Below are 24,773 nucleotides of genomic sequence, written 5' to 3'. Positions count from 1 at the left end.
TGATTTTACAGAGGTCCTGTGGATGCAAAACTTCAGAATGACCCACTTAACATTTGATGAGTTATGCAACACAATAGGACCCCTCATGGCACCTGCCATATCATGCCCGAGGGACAAAGTTCCAACCAAGAAGTGCATAGCCATCGCTCTTTATAAACTGGGAACCTTGACTTAAATGTGAAAAATGTGTTTCCATTTCAATTTTGCAAAATATTGCTTTGTCCAATCATCCCAAAACCACCTCATGCAAGTGTACAAGCTTTTTTTGCGATATCTGAGTTTTGTTTTTTGTGTTTTCAAAATTCATGTGTTTCCAATACTCGTTTTTTAGTTCACAATTTCAAATTGCATATTAAGCAGGTTAATGGAAACCAACCTATTGACTACAGAAGGAAGTGCAGAGGTGGGATCAGCTTCCCCGTCCCCAGGACGAACCTTATGCAACGATTAGGCAATGTGTGAAGCTGATCAGCTGAAAGCAATTAAGGATAGGACCGCTCCACTACTTGACTCACCAACCAGTGTGACTAATGACAAATTGGGTATGAAGGATTCAGGGTAGGAGGGTAACTGATTGGAAGAATGCCTGCCTTGTTTAAATGCACTGTTTTTCTGCATCTTTTATGCATTTCTGTATGCTTGTGTATCTTTAACTTGGATATCTTTCCTGTTGCCATTTAATTTGATGTGTTTGGGACTTTGCTGGTGATAATGCACCTAAAAGTAAAATTTGACTTGACTCGTTTTATTGTTTCGAGTCTACTTGGATAAAATCACCTGCTAAATGCATAAAATAAAAAGGTTAACAGTAACAGAGCCCTTTAACATCAAAACAACACAATAGTCACTCACCGTGCTAGTAAGGTGGTGTTCTGTGTCATGCTCATGGCTTCCAATTTGCTGTGCTTGACGGACCTCTCTACGTCTTGCTGTGATGAAGTCCTAACAGTGGCATTTTTAAAACAGACAAAATATCATCAGAATTTGCACTGATGATCAGAATTTATGTGAATTTTAAGAATTTCAAGGAAATCTTACAGTCCGTGGTGCAATTTTTAGATCAGAATTAAGTGTGACGCAAATTGCTCAACTTCCACACAAGCTTCCAACTAGATGGTAAATCTTCAACATAATACACTGTTGAAATAACTGCATTCCCTCATAAGTCCATAAAAAGCCAGAAAAACTCACTATAAGAATTCAAACCAATATTCTGTTGTGATATATCTAGCAGAAAGGCACAGTTTTCAAGTTTCAAATTCAGTTTTTGATTGTTTAAGTAAGTCTATCTGATCTTTCCTCTTTTCTCTGGATCCATCAGCAGCAGCCCTACCTTGGAGATCTGCTGTAGGAGGCCCAGGGATTCTTGGTGGGGCTGGGGCAAGAAAGAGATGGGGCAGTCCCTTTGACGGGAGCAGCTAAGGAGCACACAGCGCCCACCCAGGCTCCAGACAGCGTTGCAGTTTGGCTTCAAGCAGCAGGACTCCCAGCAGGTCGCGCCACCCCTCCCAATGGCCAGAGGGCGCCACCCGAGGCCAATGACACTGCCCCAGTGGATCCCCAGCACCCCACCTTTGACCTGACAAAGGTCTGCCAACACACCTGGATGACAGGAGAAAAGGCAAGAGAAGAGCATGAAACGTTGATAGTGCACCAAACTGCACTGTTAATTGTGTAGCGAATATATGCGGACATGACGAAAAGTTGGTCAGCAACACCTGATTCACATTTTGAACAAGTCATTTGATATTTCTTCAACCTGATTAACAACAAAGTGCAGCATGAGAAATCTAAATAAGTCAAACCAGCCACTATGAGTGATAAAACTGATTTCAAGTTGCCTTGCAACCAAGTGAAGACTTAAGATAAAGAATGAAAAAACAAAAATTGAAAGAGGAACAGGATGGAGATGAGGAAGAAAGTGGGATGAATGGAAGTGTGACAGCTCAGGGTTATAGGTTTGGATTCCTCAAAAGGCAACATCAATAAAGAGTGTGAAGTTAAAACCACAGAAAGTTAAATCCGCTCAAATTTTGACTCATCTCGATGAAGTTAAAAGAATCTACCAAAGGCAGAATGGTAGGCAGCTAAAGAGGCCTACGCTCTGGTTTAACGTTGAGACACGTGCTCTTAAGCCGGCCTGCAGGAGACTGGAACGTAAATGGCGAAAATCAAAATTGGAAGTTTTTTACCTATCATGTCATGAGTGTTTATTGAAATATAAAGGTGCTTTAGCTGCTGCAAAAGCAATGTATCTCTCTCGCTTAATCAATATTAATAAACATAATCCCAGGTTTCTCTTTGATACTGTAGCCTGGCAGCCTGGCCACAGTATGGCCAGTGACAAAGTCGAGCGATGGCCAATCAGAGGGCAGATGTGTTCCTCATATTCTTTCACTGTGAAACGCTTTCTTAAACTTTAGTTCCTATATTAGCATTTTAATTCCCATAACTGACATGGAGGAGATTGCAGCTGTTGCTAACTTTCCTGTCACGATATGCTGAACTTGAACCTTTTCAACCATAAATTGGATCGCCTGAAATGTTTTAATAGGAAATACATGCATCAGAGTGCGACTTAATTTTCAAATAAAAAAAAATGTAAGAGGAAAGACATCACGGTAGCCCAGTGGTTAGCGCAGTTGCCTCACAGCAAGAAGTTCCTGGGTTGGAACCCTGAGGTTGTCCAACCTTGGGAGTCATCCCAGGTCGTCCTCTCCATGGAGTTTGCATGTTCCCCCCATGTCTGCAGTGGGTTTTCTACGGGTGTTCCGGTTTCCCCCACCATCAAAAAGAAACATGCATGTTAGGGTTTATACTCCTGTCTGTGCCCCTGACCAAGGCAACGGGAAGGAACTGGAGTTGGTCCCCAGGCACGGCATGAAGGCAGCAGCTCACTGCTCCTAGCTACACAGATCACAGCTAGGACGGGTTAATTTGCAGTAACTGAATTTCCCTAAAGGGATTAATAAAGGAAACTTAATTTTAACTTAATATTCAAAAGTGCAGTACAAATCATGTACTAAAAGTACAAATCAACATTGCATGAAGATGCATGTGTGTGTGGTTGGTTTTTTTTTCTTCTTTTTTTTTTTTTAAGTTAAACAGATTCCACCAGGAGGAACAACTTGTTAGACTGGTCAGACTTTTCATCATTCTTTCATTATCCAAACTGCTTATCCTACTCAGGGTCGCAGGGATGCTGGAGCCTATCCCAGCAGTCATTGGGCAGCAGGCAGTCGGACTTATCACCCGATAATGGATTTCCATTGCTGAGATGGCATGTGATGTGGCCCAATCTATTTTTCACTCTGTTTATCCCTCACTTCAATCAGCACTTTTGTTCATTTGGACTTGATAAGGCAAAAATACAAACCACACAACTAACAACACAACCCGTCTGAACACGACTGTGAATGCCTTCGGTATTGTTGCATTGGTGAGGGTTGCAATGAGTAATACATATTTATTTTTTATTAGTATATACATTATTTTTTTTAAGAAAAATCGATGTATCTGCTTTCAATACATTTGTAGCCCACGTCCTCAAAACTATGTTAGCGACAGCAACTCGGCAACATAGAGCAACAAAATTGCTGCCGGTGTGAGCGCAGGGTCAGCCATTTTGGACACTACCTAAGCTGAATGATTGTAAAATCAATGTGGAGAGCATCAAAACTAACTAAATGACTCTTCCCAGATCTAATGGTTGTAGTTGGTCCCCAGTCTTTAAGCTTTTGGGGAAATGTAATGCTTATTATTATTATTATTATTTATTATCTGCTCTAGCTTTTCCAACGTTTTGTACACAGATATGGTAACAATAATGGTCAAAAATGATGTGAAATTCCATATTTTTATTGAAAAACAAAGTTATCTAGAGGAGGACCCCCCCCCCAACCCCCATCAATTACGTGCACCAAAGTCTTCCACAAACCTAGGGAAAACGCTGAAATTTAAGCTATTCTGATGCATTTGAATACGGGCCGGCGTCAAATGCTTGTGGACATAATGTGCGCACAACAGCACCACTGCTGAAAAAAATCTAGGGGAAACTTTGCTAAGGGTAACTTTTCCCAAAAATTGACTTCTTTTTTTTTTAGCTAACAATGTCTTTAAAAATGAAACTGAATAACCACCGAATTTCCCTCTCAACTAGTTTACATGCATGAGGCTTCATTTCATAGTAACACTGACAAAGACACTGTCTTAGAAATGCCGGTCTGCAGACATAGCATAAACAACCAAGTCAGCAGTGGAAGAGGATGTGAGGCTTCTCCCTGGAAAAACAAAGACTGACTACAGTACAAAGCACAGTATGCAGCACACGCCACACTCCACCCTCACAGCTGGGTCAAAGCAACATCGGAGACTGTTGGTATGTTTAACAGGTCCAACACGCATGCATCATGCATGTGTGTGCCCTCCCAGCTTTCAGTACCTTCTCCCAGAGTATTGTTGTGGAAGAAACTGTGGTCTAGTTCAAGCTGCCTGGCGAACACAAGGGTTAAACATAACCGTTGACTGAATTTATGGGTGAACCTGAGAGCGAGGGAAGAGAGAGAGGCTTGTTCTACTGATATCAAAGCCATCTGCAGTTACAAAGGCTGGGACAAATGAAAACCAAAAGAGCAAATGCTTGTGTCCAAATGATCTCACACAGAATAACTCCCAGGGCTACTGTTTTCATGGTAACTTTAAAGCCCGGGTAACATATTATGGGATGTAGACAAACTTGAGTCTTTGAGCCACTCAGCCAGTCACATGCACGCACATACTATTTCTTTTTTAGAGAAATAACCTTTTGGCCTCCGTTCTATCATCCTACTCCCTTCTCTCTCTACAACCCCCTTCCCAACACACACACACACACACACACACACACACACACACACACACACACACACACACACACACACACACACACACACACACACACACACACACACACACACACACACACACACACACACACACACACACACACACACACACACAGAGCCTCACAGAGCCCTTATTGTTCCATTTTCCATCCGACCCATCAAGCTCAGTGGCATCAGGCGCTCGTGGTGTAAGTGTTTGCAGATACACACCCACAGATACAGATATATACACACAGCAGGAGCACAAACGTTACCAAGCCTCCACACCTTAGACAATTAACACACACGAAGAACCTGAAACAAACACCAATAGGTGCTAGGGACAATCAAGAGCCGCCCTGAGCAATCATAGGCGTGTGAATCTACTGGTCGGCTGAGCGCCGACGGTTTACAATAGATAAAGCTAAAATTAGAGTCCTGTGCTTAGATTTCTAATCCACAATTAACACCTGGAATAGTAACAGCAAATACAGTAGGAAATCAGTGCTCTCAAAAATATGGTATCATCAGTTGGTTGTCAGCTGGTTAATTTTACCTGTGGGAAGAGCCAAGCACCAGAAGTAGACCAGTGACAGGAGGACAATGTGAGGTAGTCTCCAGTTGAGCAGCTTGAAGTGTGCATAGGACATTTTCCCAGGGTACCAGGGACCTGGCAGGAGCACAGAGAACTGTTATCATACTACCACCTTTGCACTAGCTTGATTAAGTAAAACTGAACCACCAAAGCGAGGTATTATAACCAAACTAGAACGTTCTTGGATGGGTTACAGTATTTAAACTGTTCTTGTTTGAACGCAAACTAAGAAGCTGATATTTAGAAGATAAAATGTACAAAAGTCATGGAGTCAGCACTGTTCTTATGTACACATGTTGTGAGAACTAGTCACAGATGAGATCTCTGAGGGAGGAATGTGCATTTGATTAGATTTTTTTCTCCCGTATTGATTAAGTCTTCAGATTTTTCCAATCTCATGATGCTAAACTGAAGTGCAGTCTCCAACATGCACAAAAATGAAACACCATTCACACAAACAAATCAACAGTGGTCCTATGACACAGCAGATCTATTACCAATCAAAGAAAAGTAAACAAAAAGTTGTTTACAAAGGATTGCACATTTACCTTTCCTGGTGTAAGCCAATGGAAGAAAGAGATAGCGAAAGATAGACAGAGCGAGGAGTTAAGTTGGCAAGGAGGTGCAATGGGGTGAAGGATGAAGACAGGTCCACACCAGCACTCTGAGGAAGAGGTTCAACATGGCCGCACACTGGCTTTTAACAGCTTGAGATGTTCAGACACCGTTCTGGAGAGCCAAGAAGAGAGAGGGATAAAAAGAGGATCAAACGTAATACTGTTTCACCTCTTTATAGATTGTAATTAGAGAAATATGAATAGTTATAAATTGGACAACTTAAGATGATGAAGAAAGAAACTACCCCTTGAACTGGATGTACTCAGCATAGTGATAGGGGTGTTAATACTATAACACTTAGTGTCATTATTTAAGTCATGTTTGTCAGAAACAATCAAAACTACACATTTAACTATTAAAATGTAATCTGTTTTGTTATACAGAGTTGTAGTTTTTAACATTGTCCAGCTGAGAACTTGTTAGGAGTTTAAAGTAGAAGTCTTATTCACACATTGACGCAAGCCCCCCTGCCACTTATCATTCACCTCTTAACTACAACAGGTTCAAATATTGCACTGATGCTCAGAGGAGGGATGAGACAAGGCTCAATAACCTTGTGAGACAACAAGGGAAATATTTGGTCATCATGAGAAGAATATGATCCCTCCAGTTTAGCCCAAAACAGTAAATTTGACGATATTTTAATATCTTTCAATGTTAACTACCTAATCTTCTATGTGGTCTAGCCCTAAATTGCTTTAACAATACATTCTTGAAAAACAAAATTAGATCATATAGTAGGTTACATTGCATGCAAGGTGCGTGTGTTCTGGGTGAATATGGAAATAGAAATGAAGACATTTGCAATTTTAGACTGTCACGATTCTGTGCCTCTGACTATTGTTGTTGACACTGGATTTAAGACATCAATGCCCCACAAGCATCAGCTGGATACCCAAAATGTGAAATGTAATGAAATTACATTACAGTTTCAAATTCAACTGGGACCCAAAAACAGAATACAAGGGCTTTCTTTCAACTCGATATGATAGTGTGAGAAGAGAAAACAGGATGACAAAGAGAGAGCGACTGTGTGAGCAAATTTGTCATGGAGGGACATGTGACGAGGGTCAGGAGGTGGACTTCACTCTCCACAACAGTACACGCTCCTTAAATCAGCGACATCAGGCCTGCTGTTTAAAGCCTCTCTCTTGTTCCACTGTATTTCTGAATTAAGGAAGCGTAGATGAACCAAAACACTGGTCAAATGCCTTTTACATAATAGATCGACAGCCATATGTAGGCCGTATGAGTTGAGTAGGCTGACAACAGCATGATGCAGGCTGAAAACTGCACTCGACTGAGGGTGAATACTATTCAATGCACAGACTTAACATTTTTTTTTTTAAAAAACCTGTCGAAATTTCTATGGATCTAAATCTACCTGTCCCATGATCATTCTATGATATACGGTCACAGGGATATTTGCATTCCTGATGTTTTATAATTTCATAGATCTCAGAACTTAACCTTCTTTTTTCATTGCTATAAGTCATATTCTATATAGCTTTGGCTAAATGCCAAATGATGTAAAATTAGTCAAAATACAAGTGTGAAATATCGTTCGCAGGTTAAACTAAAACCATTTCTTGAAGATTAGGGTAAATTACATTAATTCAAATATAAAAATGCCTCAATAATGATAGTTATGAAGCCCCTTGCATGCTTCATTCACATGGAATCCAGGGGAGGGTAAACGGCAGTAGCAAAACGGAATGGGAAAAGCCACAAACTGCACAATGGAACAGCAGGATGGTTAAAAAAAACAAACTACATGGGTTGCTATGGAGATGTATCGTTTGCAAGAAGAAAAAAAATTGTACAAACATGTTTTGCGTTTTTTTTAATCTAATTATATACAGTAATTCTGTAAACTCATATAGCTATAAAATTAATGTGCCATCTTTTGTTTTGTAATATGCTACATGGCGGCACGAATTCACGTTTGCAGCAGCCTCACCAAATACCGTCCATGCAGTGTGTTTGTCCACGTCTAAGTTTTGTCTACATTTGATGGCTGGGAGAGCTGGCGCTGGATCGACTGGGAGAGCTTGGTCTGCTGCGTTCTGTGGGCCCAGGGACCACGGCCCTACCCGGAGCTGCGCATGAGGAGGTAACACCGAGGGCGATCTGACAGGACGCGGAAGCAGAGCAGGCTAAGCTAACTGCTAGCCCATGCAGACCGGCAGTTCCGATAACACCGAGGGTGGTCTGGCGGCGGCCTCGCCTGGCGTTGACTGTGGTGTTTTTTTGGTGCCGTCATGTGGAGTGTGGGGAGGTGTGTCGAGGGTGTCTGGCTGGGAGAGCTGGCGTTGGATCGGCTGAGGGAGCCTGGTGATGATGTGTCTGGTAGGCCCAAGGACCACAGCCCCTGCCCGGAGCTGCGCCCGAAGAGGAAATACCGAGGGCAGTCTGAAAAGACGCGGAAGCGGGGCAGGCTAAGCTAACTGCTAGCCCATGCAGACCGGCAGTTCCGATAACACCGAGGGTGGTCTGGCGGCGGCCTCGCCTGGCGTTGACTGTGGTGTTTTTTTGGTGCCGTCATGTGGAGTGTGGGGAGGTGTGTCGAGGGTGTCTGGCTGGGAGAGCTGGCGTTGGATCGGCTGAGGGAGCCTGGTGATGATGTGTCTGGTAGGCCCAAGGACCACAGCCCCTGCCCGGAGCTGCGCCCGAAGAGGAAATACCGAGGGCAGTCTGAAAAGACGCGGAAGCGGGGCAGGCTAAGCTAACTGCTAGCCCATGCAGACCGGCAGTTCCGATAACACCGAGGGTGGTCTGGCGGCGGCCTCGCCTGGCGTTGACTGTGGTGTTTTTTTGGTGTCGTCATGTGGAGTGTGGGGAGGTGTGTCGAGGGTGTCTGGCTGGGAGAGCTGGCGTTGGATCGGCTGAGGGAGCCTGGTGATGATGTGTCTGGTAGGCCCAAGGACCACAGCCCCTGCCCGGAGCTGCGCCCGAAGAGGAAATACCGAGGGCAGTCTGAAAAGACGCGGAAGCGGGGCAGGCTAAGCTAACTGCTAGCCCATGCAGACCGGCAGTTCCGACAGTCATCCTGGCTGGCGTTCGTTCCCTTGGACAGTGATTTTTTTTGTTGTTGTTTAGTTTGGATATATGTGTTAGATTGGATATGTGTGTTCTTGTAGTTTTTAGATATGTGTTTGTGTATTTGTGTTGCACTGCTGTGGGCTGGGGGGAAACGATATTTCATTCTAAATAAAGTGCTCCTGATTCCTGAACATTCATTCATTCATTATCCAAACCGCTTATCCTTATCCAGGGTCGCGGGGATGCTGGAGCCTCTCCCAGCAGTCATTATTAGGTGGCAGGCAGGGAGACACCGTGGACAGGCCGCCAGACCATCATAGGGCCGACAAACACACATTCACACCTACGGACAATTTAGTACGGCCGATTCATCTGACCTACATGTCTTTGGACTGTGGGAGGAAACCGGAGCACCCGGAGGAACTATGCAGACACGGCGAGAACATGCAAACTCCACACAGAGGACGACCCGGGATGACCCCAAAGGTTGGTCTACCCTGGGGCTCGAACCCATCCGAGAATACTTTTTAACAATATCTGACTGCACATTTACAGTAAATTACCAGATACGAGTTGTATTACTTTCACAGTAAGTGACTGTTTCATTTTTACAGTAAATTACTGTGCAATGACAGCTGTATACTGCGTCCTCACAGTAGTTATGGATTCAGATTACTGTGACTTAGCAGTATGCTCCCGTAGAATTACTGTATTTACCAGCTCACCAACTGTTTTAATTGATTAATCATTTGGAGTCATGCTTTAAGAAATAGAAAATCCAAATTCTCTGGTACCATTTTCTTAAATGTGATTATTTTCTGGTTTCTGTGGACTGTTGCTTGGGACAAAAGAACACATTTGATAACGTCCTCAAATTCCTGAACATCTGGTTGTAAATTCCGTCACGGAGGACAGCAAAAAGTTATATCACTACCCGATCTGTACCAGAAACCCAATCTATTCTAACCTCAATCTAACCCTAATCTTAACCATGCTTTTCTTGCGCCTGCGCGAGTCAACAATAAAAACATGGCATGTGCATAGAATAATAATAATAATATAAATCAAACTTATATAGCGCTTTTCTAACACTCAAAGTCGCTTTACAATAAACAGCGGTGAAACAAGACAACAGACATCCAGGGGTGGATGGGAAGGGGGGGGCTACAAGAGGGAGAAGCAGCAGCCACACACGACACCAGCAGTACTCTGACTTAAACAGTTTTAAAAGGGCAAGAAAAACAAAAAACAACAGCCCTGTAGACGTTAATGTAGAACAAATCGGGTTTCCATCGCTTCCTGTCCTCTGCATCTTCCTCTGTTACACCAGCCACCAACATGTCGTCCCTCACCACATCCATAAACCTCCTCTTTGGCCTTCCTCTTTTCCTCTTGCCTGGCAGCTCCATATTCAGCATCCTTCTCCCAATATAGCCAGCATCTTTCCTCTGCACATATCCAAACCATCTCAATCTTGCCTCTCTTGCTTTGTCTCCAAACCGTCCAACCTGAGCTGTCCCTCTAATATACTCAATACTAATCCTGTCCTTCGTCACTCCCAACGAAAATCTTAGCATCTTCAACTCTGCCACCTCCAGCTCCACCTCCTGTCTTTTCCTCAGTACCACCGTCTCCAAACCATACTCGTGCTGGTACCCTTCTGTCACAAATCACGCCTGACACTCTTCTCCACCCTGCCTGCACTCTCTTCTTCACCTCTCTTCTGCACTCCCTGTTACTTTGAACAGTTTACCCCAAGTATTTAAAATCATCCATCTTTGTCACCTCTACTCCTTGCATCCTCACCATTCCGCTGTCCTCCCTGTTGTTCACGTATATGTATTCTGTCTTGCTTCAACTGACTTTCATTCCTCTTCTCTCCAGTGCATACCTCCACCTCTCCAGGCTCTCCTCAACCTGCTCCCTACTCTCACTACAGATCACAATGTCAACCGTGAACATCATAGTCCACAGACTCCTGCCTGATCCTGTCTGTCAACCTGTCCGTCACCATTGCAAACAAGAAAGGGCTTAGAGCCGATCCTTGATGTAATCCCACCTCCACCTTGAACCCATCCGTCACTCCTAACACAAACCTCACCACTGTGATATTGCCCTCATACATATCCTGCACCTCTCTTACATACTTCTCTGCCACTCCTGACTTCCTCATACAATACCTCACCTCCTCTCTTGGCACTCTCTCATATGCTGTCTCTAAATCCACAATGTAACGCCTTCTGACCTTCTCCATACTTCTCCATCGACATTCTCAAACAAACATCACATCTGTAGTGCTCTTTCGTGGCATGAAACCATACTGCTACTCGCTAATCGCCACCTCTCCTCTTAACCTAGATTCCACTCTCTTTCCCATAACTCGATGCTGTGGCTGATCAACTTTATACCTCTGTAGTTGCTACAGCTCTGCACATCACCCTTATTCTTGAAAATCGGTACCAGTATGCTTCTTCTCCACTCCTCAGTCATCCTTTCACTTTCCAAGATTGTGTTAAACAATCTAGTTAAAAACTCCACTGCCATCTCTCCTAAACATCTCAATGCTTCCACACGTATGTCATCTGGACCAACCGCCTTCCCACTCTTCATCCTCTTCATAGCTGCCCTCCCCTCATCCTTGCTAATCCACTGCACTTCCTGATTCACTATCCCCACATTATCCAACCCTCTCATTTTCTACATTCATCAACCCCTCAAAGTACTCCCTTCCACCTTATCAACACACTCTCCTCGCTTGTCAGCACATAGAACAGCACGTCTGCCGACCAGTATTACACATTTTACCACAGCAGGCTGCTTAGTATTAAACCAGGATACTGTAAAAAGCTTATTTTGTGATAACCAGAGAATAAGAAGTAGGCCAAGTGCAGAGACCGCTGTACAGTTGGGAAAGGCAAATTGAAAACTACGTCTTTTAGACATTAACTTACAACATCACACATATCTCACAATCGCCCCACACCCACCTGGGTGATCTGGATCAGTCCCTGGGTCCGCATTCCTGCACACAGGTGCCTGTGTCCCAGGTTAACGGCTTCCTGTTGTCAACAGCTGAATTAGTCCTATTCAAGTAAATAGTCCACGATGGCAGCTGCCAGACTGGTTGTTTTGCTAAAGCCAGTCAAGTGCCATAAAAAGCAAAGTGAAAGAAACTCGTTTACGTTGCTCTCCCTATGAAAGCCATCAGAAAGCCGATTTGCATTTTTACTGCGCACTTGTCCTGAAGAGCAGTCGTGACGTTCAGGTTTTCTGCTCAGGTGGACTCGGTCACCTGGGCTGATGACAGACCAGCCATTGTGCACCTTTCAATCGTTGATTTTCTCTTGGGAAATTATTCCACAGCGCAAGGATCTCAATGAACAGAGGCCCTTATATTTTGGCGAGCAAGTTTCCCCCCCTCTCTCGTTTCTTCCTCCTCCTCTCTCTCTCTTTTATCAAATGTACACTCGCCAGTGTCCTGTTGGCTTTGAGGCAGACGGGCTCTCCCACATAACACAATACGTCCCTGTTTCTTTGGCTCCGTGTTGTTTCTGACTGCAACAATAAAGAAAAACAGGATGAATAGCGTTTTTTCCCCCAGTAGAGCCCCTGCAAAACGTCAAAACAGAGACATCTAACTGTGCAACTACGGGCAGCTTAATCCAAAATGACAATTTAGACTATTATTAGATTGCATTCAACAAGGCCATTATGATTACCATTTCATGATTTATACAGCGAGTTTGCCTCCGACCAATCTTATCCAAATTGCTTGGATAAAATCTTGCTTGGCATATCATTCAAAATGGTGGGCTTATATATTATGTATCTCTCAAATCTAAAACGAAGAGGCAGGATTTTACGACAAGATTATGGATTTCTTTTTGGCGATCACATCATTAACTAGGCCCCTGAGGTCACTTAATCTGCAAAAACACCCAAGTTTCCGTGGTCCGCTGTAGTCACAATAATTGTGAATGAGTGAAGGCTAGATCAAAATGACACTTCATATCTAACTATATTCGTTCCTTTAATATACATGCATATATATCAAGATACCGTGAAAGGCAAGAGGACCAATGTCGTACCGTATTTCACTTGCATAATCCAGGATCACCGCGTAGAAAGCACCTTGACGCCAACAGCTGTCGGCACCTTTCGCAGAGACGGATCCCGAGGGTATCAATGTCGCACGATTTGTGGAGATATTGTAAAATAGAAAGAAAGAAGAAAAAAGAAAGAAAGAACATAATGCCACGACAACACACAGCGAGTCGACCCGAGTTTGAGTGTGTTTACTCGTACGTAATGTCGAGGTATCGTCGTCCGCTCTACACTAATCAGGTTGGTTTAGCAGTTACGGTTGATGCTGGAGCAGATTGTACCTTCACTCGGATGTAGTAAAAACCGAATGCGATTAATTCCAAGTACTTCCGTCTTGCGCCCCCTGCCGTCGATCACTATGTCAGGAACGGGTTGCTCAATAAAGCATTGTTGACTGTGTGTGTGTGTGTGTTGTTTTTTTTAAGGACTCTCTTCTTTCACTATGATTTGTCTTCCTGTCACGTGAAGTTAAAGGGAAATTAATAAGAATGTGGTTTTTTTTTCAATTCCCTGGAAGCAAACTAAAATTCTCCGACGATAGGAAGAACGTCAACCAAAATGGCTCCGACACTGTCCAAAGACCCCTGCTATGATTGGCTAATGTATATTTTTTGGTCAATTGGATTGGTTGTGCGTGTGTGTATTTTGACGTATGACTTCCGTGAAGCTGTCGTGTGGATCAGTGTGGATTACTGAGCGGAGTGAGTTTTTCTCTTTCGCATTACGTTACCCCAAATTCCAAGGGGAAAAAAATTACAAATAGACTAAACAATAGACTAATTCTCTGCGAAGTAATCAGTGAGCCATGCGTTTGTGAAACATTGGAATCAGGGCAGTTTATTTACTAATTTAAAGCCAGGCTATTTAACAGATTCTGTGTCCAGTTTTTAATTTAATGCTGATTTCATCCATGTCCTTGGGGTTTCTTTTGCAAAGACACTTGTCTTTCTTCATCTTTTGACCGTAGTCAACATTAGCCATAATGGCTGAAGGTTCTGAATGTACCCCTTCTTTGAGCGCCGAGAATCACCACCCTAGAAGAGAGGAGGAGGGAGGAGGAGGAGGACCACCTGATCCAGAGTCAAACAGAGGAGGTGGTTTGACTGATGCCCAGAGAGAGGTCTTACAAAGATATCTTCATGCACTTACACATGCTAAAAACGATAGCCATACGCTGGCTGCACTTCTTTTGGTGAGTAGTCTTTATTCTTTTCAGGCATGTCTACTATTTAAACTCCCAAGTGTTTGCTTCAATAATAGTCAATCAATCAAGTTGCATTTTATATAGCGCTTTTCTAGCTGCAACACATACTCTTAAATATGATAATTTCATTTTTCTGGACCTTCAGAATATTTCTGTCTGTCAAAACATAATTATTGTCCCCCCCCCCCCCGGTAAAATTCTACTCCTGTTTGTCTACCATTTCTGGAGTCACAATATATTTTTATTTTTTATTTTCCTGCTTGTAACGGTTTTCTCTATCACATCAAGATATGTTTTAATTAAGTTTTAGAAATATGCTATTGCAAGTTTACTGGATTGTCTGATGCCTAAAGGAATTCTTGATGTGAGAGAGGTATAAAACTATGCTGTCTTTAATTTTTATTATTTCTTTTTCCTCCCTGTTCTCAGATCACCCGTTTGTGCCCAGCCAGCCAGTTAGACAAATCCACATTGAAGCACATATTTGAGGCAGTGGGCCTTAATCTCCCAGCTCGGCTCTTGGTGACTGCAGTTAGAGGGAGTGAAAGCTCTGCCTTGCCTCCGGAGGAGCTCTTCTCACTGGGAACGGCTCTGTTGGCTGCCCTGAGCACAGACCCAGACATGGCCTCTCACCCACTGCTCCTCACCACTGTCCCACTGCTGCTTGGCGTCCTAGCAGATGGCCCCATGTGGACCAAACAGGAACAAGCAGACCAGAGACAGAAGCAGTCCAAACAAGGTTTGGAAACGGAAACAGGACATACAGCGAGTGAAAATGATGAGGTCCAGTCAACAGAGATTTCACACACAACAAATACCGCTGTCACTATGTCTAAACCACAGAATAACCCACTGGGAGAGAGAGAGGGCAGTAAAGATAAGGAGAGCAATGGAGAGAAAGAAATCCCAACGTCTCATGGAGTCTCACCATCTTCCAAGCTTGATGAGGCCATGGCAGCTGACTGCTACCAGGTTTTGGCTGCTGTGTGTGCTTTACCCAGGGGCCCTGACCAGCTACTCACCAGGGGTGCCATCCCTGTACTGTGCCGCGCACTGGAACAAAACCAGACCCTAAGCCAAAAGAGGGGCCTTGCCTTGCTGGGTTGCCTCCTTTCAGGCAAAACTAAGGACAGAGCATGGAGTAAACACCCTAGTGAACTCCTCTCTGTACTGGTTAGGGTCTCCAACAACTTCTGTCAAGCCAAAGACCAGACTAGGCTGGATATGTGTGTCAAGTTGCTGCAGTTCCTACCCCCACCAGGTGTGATGGCAGAAAGTGAGGAATTGAAGAAAGCCGTGGCTAGTCTGTGGGGGGAGTTGAGGCCCATGATGCAGGCTAAGTTGACACCAAGACAGATAGGGTCAGTTCTGGTTCTCTGTGCTTGTCTTTTGGATTTATATGGCTGGGAGCCTGTTGGCCCTCCAAAGTTGTGCTGTTTGCTAGTAAACCGGGCTTGTATAGAAGTCAGAATGGGCCTGGAGGAACCACCTGGAAGCGATCTGAGCCCCCAGCTACAACACACACTCACAGGTAATTTGCTTATTCAAGTACCATAATGCCACTATTAAAAAAGCTAATGTTTCAAAGGATCAGATTCTGGAATTTCTGCTGTGCAGCCATTTGTGTTCCTTATAGTGTACGCTGTTAAGTGCATGGTGGCACGGTGGCGCAGTGGTTAGCACAGTTGCCTCACAGCAAGAAGGTCCTGGGTTTGAGCCCTGGGGTAGTCCAACCTTGGGGGTCATCCTCTGTGTGGAGTTTGCATTGTCGCCCCTTGTCTGTGTGGATTTCCTCCAGGTGCTCTGGTTTCCTCCCACAGTCCAGACATGTAGGTCAGGTGAATTGGCCGTACTAAATTGTCCCTAGGTGTGTGTCTGTGTGTGTGTCTGTGTCTGTGTGTGTGTGTGTGTGTGTGTGCGTGTGTGTTGGCCCTGTGATGGTCTGGCGACCTGTCCAGGGTGTCTCTCTGCCTGCCGCCCAATGACTACTGGGATAGGCTCCAACGACCCTTAGAGCAGGATAAGCGGTTTGGATAATGGATGGATAGATGGAAGTACCGTAATGCCACTGTTAAAATAACTAATGTTTCAAAGGATCAGATGCTGGAATTTCTGCTGTGCATCCATTTGTGTTGCTGAAAGTGTGCATGCATTGCAACCTTTGGAAACATGCTCTCCTCTCCTTTATTTCTTTAGACCATAAGAAATTGTTTCTCTCCCTTCCTTTTTCAGTGAATCTGGATGTTTCATGAAGCTATGCTGGGGTACCAGGATATAAGATGAACTGAATGAATTAATCTTTCTCCTGACTAACAGAAAATATCATTCACAGGCTGTTATCGTATCATGGAGGCTGCCATGGAGCAGGCCTGTATCCAGGGAGTCACACAGAGTGTCGCACCACCACAGAGTGCCCTGAGTGGGTTGAGTCTGCAACAGAGCAGGCAGGTTCTCAGGGTGCTAGAGGAGGCCTTCTCTGCTGTAATATACTACCTACAACAGGTGAGAGGATGAGGAGGGAGATAAGTATCCATAGTATTTGGCATGACTACAGTACACATGATGACAGTAAAGAATCCCCAGTGTTGTCACTTTTCATCAAAGAGAGATACAAACATAAGAAAAACAAGGATACACTGCAGTCAAGGCTCAGTGTTTTCGGTTTTTACCGATTTTCACCGAAAAATACCCAGATCTTTTAAAAGGAGCAGATCGATTTAAACTGATTTTCGCTCGGATTTTATGTTTCCATGGATCCAGAAGTTGTTCCTGTTCATGTGAGGTTATGTAACAGTGATCTCTTGTGGCAGGATTCGGCAGGCTGGATGGCTTTGAAAAATAAAAACTGAAAATGCTGAGCCTTTACTGTAATTGATGCAAAGCACAACTTCGACATAGCACCACTGGTGCTGTTCATGTGGTCAGCTCCCCCTTGTGGAGACTCTTCAGCCTGTTAAACTTCGGCGAGTAAGTGTGTGAGTGAATCACAAGCCAGCTCCATGAGGTGCTTTGCATCTAAAAAGTTGAAGCTAGAAAGATAACTAACTATCTCTAATTCCTGCAAGAGTTGGCAAAGAAACCAATGAAGTGCAGCCTGCTATTCCATGTATCATATTTATCAACATGATGAGAGCACATTTCTCTGGCTTAAATTAGAAGTTGTGCAGTATTTATGGAATGAAATTACTTTCCTGTATGTGAACTTTTTTCATTTTGGAAATGTACATTACATTAATTAGTTTACACACTATTCATTGCATTGATCATTGAAATAATTGTAATTCATGTTTCATCTTGTTTCAAGACCATAATCTACACAGAGAACAATTCACTCAAACACTCTTTCTGTACTATCTTCAAGGTGGACAAGAGCCGCTATGGTGACCCTTTCATTTTTGCCACATTCCGTTGTCTCTGCTCTTGGCTGGCAGAGGAGACTTCCTGTCTAAAGGAGGAAGTGACTAACCTGCTGCCATTCCTCATTGGCTACACAAGGAGCCATCTGCTGGATGAAAGCCAAGAGCAGGGTCTCTCAAGCTGGATGTCTGAGATTTCTTTTGGTGTGAGAGGAAGTGCTTGGACAGGCAAAGATACTCTGAGGTAAATGGAAAAGCCAGTTAACCATTCTTGCTAAAGCTGTGCATCAAACAGTGGAAATTTTCTCTTGTCTTTTTAATAATGTATCTGCTAATCAGGTAAATATGTAAAAATATTTATGTATCATAACCACAGTTTTTGGCCACTGTGACAATAATATCACCTCTGCAGTAAATGCTGCATTTAAACTTTGGTTATGATAGAGGGAAATACACCCTGCAGTCAGGGCATTTCAACGCCACATAGTATCTTGTGGATGAGAGTAGATAGGGATTCTTTGGCCATGGGCAAGCTGCAGGTGGCAATTAAAGTGCAAGACTTATTGTGCAGCACAAATGTTCAGTCTATTCATCTTACCACCCTTGTGTTATCTCTCTCTCTCTCTTGTTTCTCTGTCAACACTTAACATTCTCTTACCTTTACACACCTGCCATTTGGCTTTTGACATCAATCACCCCTACCCTTCTCTTCATTCTCTAATCCTCATCCCAACTCCTGTTTTTTTCCCTGTCCCTATTTTATCTCTTCCTTGCCCTCTTTTCTTTTGCCTTCCATCTAGGTATCTTCTCCCAGGTCTCTGCCACCTCTCAGCAGAGGAAGGCCCTAGGAAGGTGCTCCTTACCCTGGACACCCCTGCCCTCCTGGTAGACTTTCTGTCACGGGGTTGGAACTCCTTAAAAGGGAAAACTGGGACGGCTTCAGCCAGGGACCCCAGTATGGAAACAGCATGCTCAGCTCTCCTCAACTTCACCGTCACAGAGCCAGACAGAGTCAGGTACACTGAATACCAAAGCCTCACAAACCCAAAGTCCTTGGAAATAGTTTTTTTCTCTTTTATCTATTTAGTTCTTTTTCTATTTTGGGAGAGTGGAGTGTTTGGAGCAAAGAAATATTGTAAATTTCAGACTAAATTTCTATTCTTAACAATAAAACTTGTGTGCACAAATCGTAATCTGATTCGTAGTGCATTTTAGTTGATTCAACAGCAACAAGGTTTCAAATGTATGTGTGTCTTTTTTTTTCCTCTTTCCATAGGAAGGATCCATGTTTCAGAACCCTCGAGTCCCTTCTTAGTGAAGCACTTCCAGTTTTAATCCATAAACCCCAGCTCCTGGTCCTAGCAGCCAATTACTGCACTCTGGGGCTAATGATTGGCAGACTCAAAGAAGCTCCACCAGGTGGGTTAGTATGGCATCACATGAACTGCTTAAACAGTTTCTCTTCTAGCAGTGAACTCCACTTTTCTGTTGCAAAGATCTCCTCAATTTGAACTAAAATGTTAAAGGTACAGTCTTGATGATTGGCGTTTTTGTTTAACATACTGACACCTATTGTGATATTGGTAGTAACTTTGGTGTTTGATCACTCCAAAGCTTAGTCATTCAAAATTCTTTATAAAATAATAATAATAATAATAAACTTTATATCACACCTTTCTAAACAACGTTACAAGGTGCCTTACCAAACAGGATAAAATAATGCAAAATGAAACTGTATCACCAGCATTTACATCATTACCTTCCCCACTTCCAAACAAGAAAAACATAAATTGAACCTCAGTCTTAGCTACTGATGTTGTAGTATCTGTTGTTAAAAGGTCTTCTACAAGCTTGCTCTGCTTGAATTGGATTTTTATTGATTAGATGCCAGTGGTAGGACATTTGTACTCATGTAAATCTTCAGGATTGAAGCTTTAACACCAAATATATGATAAGGCAAAAACACTTTTATGTTTCAGTGTTTGCATATTTCTTGAAGGTTGCTGACATGGATTAATGTCTCAATACTATTGTTGATGACTGTGCTATATGAAAGAGACTGACACGCTCTTCTGATGCAGTGTTTCTCAGTTGGTGAGTCGCAGATTCATTCTGAATGGGTCATGGAGTGTGTGTTTGAGAAAAAAATAAAAACTTGTAAACTTCTATTTTAACACTATAAAAGCCAACCCTTTAATTCTGCATCAATGTCCAGGCCAGGCAAACATGAATATGCTGTTGCCGCAAATGTTTGCAGTCAAAATATAACTACTATCTACTTTTAATGCAAAAGTATTGAACACTGTGCTTTTAAGCTCTAATCTATACATCCTGTTGTTGTTGTTTTTCAAGCACAAAAAACACAACCAAATCCGTTTCAACACTTTTATGTTGTAGAAAATGGTTTATATGATAATTTATCAGCCAGCAGACGCTCAAGTCAAAACCTCCTCTCTAGTCAAAACGGAGAAATGTCCCGATTTCTTTGAAGCGGGTCCTTGCCATTGTTTCTCTGAAAAAACTCCGGCCAGAAGCTCTCAGTATTCAGGTTTCTGCCATCATATATTCCACGAGCATATCCAACAAAAAATTTTAGTTCATTCATAGACAATCGTAGATGCTGTGCACCTCGGTCACCGGACAGTCCCTGACATGCGTCCGCATGCCCATGTCAAATAAACAAAGAAAGCTGTCGAGCTTACTGGATATTTTTTGTTTTGGCATAATCAGTTGGCGCTGTCTCAGTTAGAATAGTATGCAAATGCAGCCTACCTGGTCCCACATTGACGGTCTGTTCAACCCAAATCATGACATCTCGCACCATCTCATGGCTCATCTTGCACCACTGATCATCAGAATCTAGTAGCAGAGCAAGGACTTCTTGCTGATCCATTCGTTTTGTTGTAGCCACGACGAAGTGTTATTCAACAAAGTTTTTACTCCAAAGTGTGCCCCCTACTTATTTATGTGAGTGCGTGAGCTTTACCTCTTCATAGAGCTTTACCGCTTCATAATTCTGCTCACAATTGTGCATTTTCCCCCACAAACAATCTTTATCATCGTCATCACACTATTGTTCTAAGGGCATATCAATTATAATTTGTACAAAGGTAGTTTCGATGGCTGGTGATTTAGACCGTTGGCACTGACAGTTATAATGAGCAGGTCGTTCAGCTTTTCAGTATTGCGCTGAAGGAGGCGAGCAGACGTATTCACACTTGGAACTGACGAGGTCACTTGGATGAGTGATGAAACGTTTCTCCCATTAAACGTTGTGTCCAGATGAACTGATTCACCTTTCTGTGATGTTCTTACCTGGACTATTGAGCATGCATAAAGACATTCACACTTGGGTACCGGTGCACATTCACGTATTGTCCGGCTGAAGTGGTCATCAAGTCAAACTCAATCTATCATTTTAAGAAACATTTAAATCACAAATATGTCCGCGGTGGCGTAGCGGTCTAAGCATCGGCTTGGTGTCGATGCAGTTGCCCACTGGGGACTGGGGTTCGCGCCCCGGTCTCGTCAGATCCGACTATGGCCGGACTCGATGAAGCAGCAATCATTGGCAACGCTGTCTTCGGGAGGGGGGCGGAGTCGGCTTGTGTTCGTCATGTGAATGCGTCTCTGTGTGTGTTGGAAAAACAGTGGTTCGGCTTGGATTCGCCTTGTCACGAAAGTGGGGAGGCGTCTCCTTCGAGACTGCCGGCCGGAGAGATGCAGTTGGCGAACGCATGCAATACGAGGGTGGGTGTTTGAATTAAAATAGGGATCATTTGGCCACTAAATTGGGAGAAAAAAGGGAAAAATCAGAAATAAAATTATAAAAAAAAAAAATCACAAATAATTTGGAAGAGTTGCAGAAGATCGAGTCTCTTGCATTTTTAGTTTTGGAGAAATATATATTTTGTTAAGGGCCTGTGTATATTAACCTGTGCTTTGGTGCAAGTCAAAACAGAGGAACAGGTTGGACACTGAGCATGATCACCCCAGACTTTGACAACTCTTGTCAGGAGTAAAGCATATCCCCAACTATCTCATGAGCGTCCCCAAATGCCTGTTTTTTTGTCCCCCCCTTTTTTTTTTCCTCCCCAATTGGATCCGGCCAATTACCCCACTCTTCTGAGCCATCCCGATAGCTGATCCACCCCCTCTGCGGATCCGGGGAGGGCTGCAGACTACCACATACCTCCTCCAATACATGTGGAGTCGCCAGATGCTTTCTTTCACCTGACAGTGAGGAGTTTCGCCAGGGAGACGTAGTGAGTGGGAGGATCACGCTATTCCCCCCAGTTCGCCCTCCCCCCTAAACAGGCGCCCCGACCTACCAGAGGAGGCGCTTGTGCAGCGACCAGGACACATACCCACATCCGGCTTCCCACCTGCAGACACAGCCACAGCCATTTGTGTCTGTAGGGACGCTCGACCAAGCCAGAGGTAACACGGGGATCCGAACCGGCGATCCCCGTGTTGGTAGGCAACGGAATAAACCGCTATGCTACCTGGACGCCATCCAAATGCCTGTTACGTGAAAACAGCCCGTTAAGTAGGCCTACTTGGGGAGATTATCACATTATATGTGTAAACACAGGTATGCAGTTATGATGTTCATATTCACCAGAATCGTTAACATGCAGTTGTGATGCTCATACTCATCAGTTTATTAATCAGGATCAGTTTGTTATTGCCGTAGTAATATGCTCTGAATTCAGAGATGAAAATGTATGTTTATTTCATGTTAAAAAAAGAGGTTATGACGATATTGTGTATGTGTTTACTAGCCCATTTTTGAGAAATAAATTTGCTTGGTTTGGATTCTATAAAAGTGGGTTGTGACTTAATGACCATGGGAAAATGTGGGTCCCAAGGCCAGACCAGTTGAGAACCACTGATCTAATGCACCTCATACTAATTCATGTTTTCTAAACCCTTTTCAGACTTGACCCAAATTGCAAATATTAAAATTTCATTCTTTGTTTTACCAGGACCAGTTAAACCAGGGCAGAAGCAGTTCTTCTCTGCAGCTCTCCGGTTCCTCCGTGGGGCCTTGAACTCGGGCTCCAGCCCCGGCCCAGTTAGAGTGAGCCCCAGTTGGGAAGAGTGGTGGGAGGAGGCTGAAGAGCTCTGGAGGTTGGGGCTGCAGGCCCTAGGTGGCTGCATCCGTGCCCAACCCTGGATCACTACGCTGGTCAGAGAGGAAGGTTGGATGACACACACACTCACCATATTGGGAAAATGTAGCGCATTACCTGACCCACACACACAAGAGGCACTAGAGGAGGCTCTGTGTGCCATGGCCGACCAGTGCCCATTCTGTAAACAGGAGATTGCCAACTTAATGGTGGAAAAGAGTAAGGGAGCTCTGGACAGTATGGCGAGCTTGAAGAAATCAGTGGGAGTGAAGTGACACTAAATTGATGCTTATTGTCACTGAGGTGACATTGTTCTTGCTAATGAAATCTATTGAGCTGGTTAAGGTTGAAAAATTAGACCATGCTAACCAAAAAAAGGGAGTGCTCACCCTTTTTAGATATTATATCCTCCCTGTGTGCAGGACGTTCTTGAATTATGTGACCATCAGATACGGCTGCAAAAATAAACTGTAAGTCTAGTCATGTTTTAATGAGGTTTCATGTCTATGAAAGAAAAATGTCTTCCTATGTTCCACTCTGATCAGTATAATCAAAGGTAAATTGTGTTAAAACTGTTGTGCTCTCCACAAAGTTCTACCAAGATGCAACAAGTTCCTACATGTGACTGGCAAATTAGTATTTAATAAAGAACTATTTTGTTACAAACTCTTTCTTTTTGGCACTGGATGTTTTTGTGTATCATTTTATTTGTTTAGGGTATGATCTTGCAAATAATTGCAGGTGTCCAGAAATGATTTGTTTTGATTATTCATGCCAAATATAACTGAGCTGGGTATTAATTTCTCTTCACCAGTTCAGTGGCTCCCAGGCTTACACACCGATCAGCCAAAACATTAAAACCACACTGTCAGATGGCGACATCTTACAATGCTGTGATAACAACCATTCCCCAATCCTCTGTGTACACATGGCCATTGAAACTCAAGTTAACACTAGAACGACCGGGATTTCACTCCTACCTAAAATGACCATGGGTGGTCAAAATGACCACCGGGTTTTTGACTCTATATTCTGTCAAGATAAATACCCAATTAAAATATTAATGCATTGCATGTGTTAGTATGTCTGTTAGGAAACGACTGGCACCAAAATTAACATTTTAACAACTATAATACTATTTTTAAACAATTTAAACTTCAGAGAGACATGGTCGAACTTGAATAGCAAAATTATAAAAGGGAAAATATTACCTGAAAAACAAAACAGAAAACATATATTGTTAATCTAACAAACGTAACAAGGCCTATAAAAGGGGAAATGGAAAAAAAACAGAAAATAACCATTGAAACCGTCCCAAACCACAACCAGAACTTAGAACGACTATGGACCGCCCATGGTTTTTGAACTCTATATTCTGTCAAGATAAATACCCAGTTGAGATATTAGTGCACTGCATATGTTAGTATGTCTGTTAAAAAACGACTGACACCAAAATTAACATTTTAAAAACTTTAATACTATTTTTCAAACAATTTAAAAATCGTGAGAGGCAAGATTGAGATGGTTTGCACGTGTGGAGGAGAGATGCTGGGTATATTGGGAGATATATTGGGAAAAGGATGCTGAATATGGAGCTGCCAGGGAAGAGGAAAAGAGGAAAGCCAAAGAGAAGGTTTATGGATGTGGTGAGAGAGGACATGCAGGTGGCTGGTGTGACAGAGGACAGGAAGAGATGGAAATGGATGATCCGCTGTGGCGACCCCTAACGGGAGGAGCAGAAAGTGTCAGCAGTATTAGTAGTAACTGTCCAACCCCTGTAAATACTGCAACGCCTTGGTGGTAGTCATGGTGCGTCTGAAACGGCGTCTGTAACCAGACATGTTGGCAATAATCAGA

The 24,773-nt window shown here is 43.3% G+C and overlaps 2 protein-coding genes across 3 annotated transcripts in view; one reads left to right on the top strand and one right to left on the bottom strand.

Annotated features, from left to right (window-relative positions):
• kiaa0319l (KIAA0319-like ortholog) overlaps window positions 1–13,269 on the bottom strand; it is a 38,120-nt gene extending 24,851 nt beyond the window's left edge. Inside the window, exons 1-5 of the mRNA XM_056298004.1 lie at window positions 13,206–13,269; window positions 6,006–6,186; window positions 5,419–5,532; window positions 1,334–1,602; window positions 853–942 (exon numbers count right to left, since the gene is read on the bottom strand). Of these exons, the coding sequence (XP_056153979.1) occupies window positions 853–942; window positions 1,334–1,602; window positions 5,419–5,512 (453 nt within the window). The 5' untranslated portion in view covers window positions 5,513–5,532; window positions 6,006–6,186; window positions 13,206–13,269. The remainder of the gene's footprint in view (window positions 1–852; window positions 943–1,333; window positions 1,603–5,418; window positions 5,533–6,005; window positions 6,187–13,205) is intronic.
• Window positions 13,270–13,899: 630 nt separating this feature from the next.
• On the top strand, window positions 13,900–23,577 carry ncdn (neurochondrin). Of its 2 annotated transcripts, none has more exons than XM_056298630.1 (8): window positions 13,900–13,922; window positions 14,189–14,413; window positions 14,855–15,956; window positions 16,758–16,927; window positions 17,787–18,025; window positions 18,582–18,797; window positions 19,058–19,200; window positions 22,770–23,577. In XM_056298630.1, exons 2-8 carry the CDS (start codon window positions 14,204–14,206, stop codon window positions 23,189–23,191), a joined length of 2,502 nt encoding a protein of 833 aa, XP_056154605.1. In that variant the 5' UTR covers window positions 13,900–13,922; window positions 14,189–14,203; the 3' UTR covers window positions 23,192–23,577. The 2 variants fall into 2 exon arrangements, with proteins under 2 accessions (XP_056154605.1, XP_056154606.1); XM_056298631.1 differs by having other exon boundaries at window positions 14,158–14,413.
• The last annotated feature ends 1,196 nt before the right edge of the window (window positions 23,578–24,773 follow it).

Source organism: Lampris incognitus, chromosome 18 (assembly GCF_029633865.1).
Source record: "Lampris incognitus isolate fLamInc1 chromosome 18, fLamInc1.hap2, whole genome shotgun sequence".
In the NCBI taxonomy this organism is placed as follows: domain Eukaryota; kingdom Metazoa; phylum Chordata; class Actinopteri; order Lampriformes; family Lampridae; genus Lampris; species Lampris incognitus.
The sequence above is the reverse complement of the archived record's forward strand: the minus strand, read 5'-3'. Positions and strand labels throughout refer to the sequence as shown.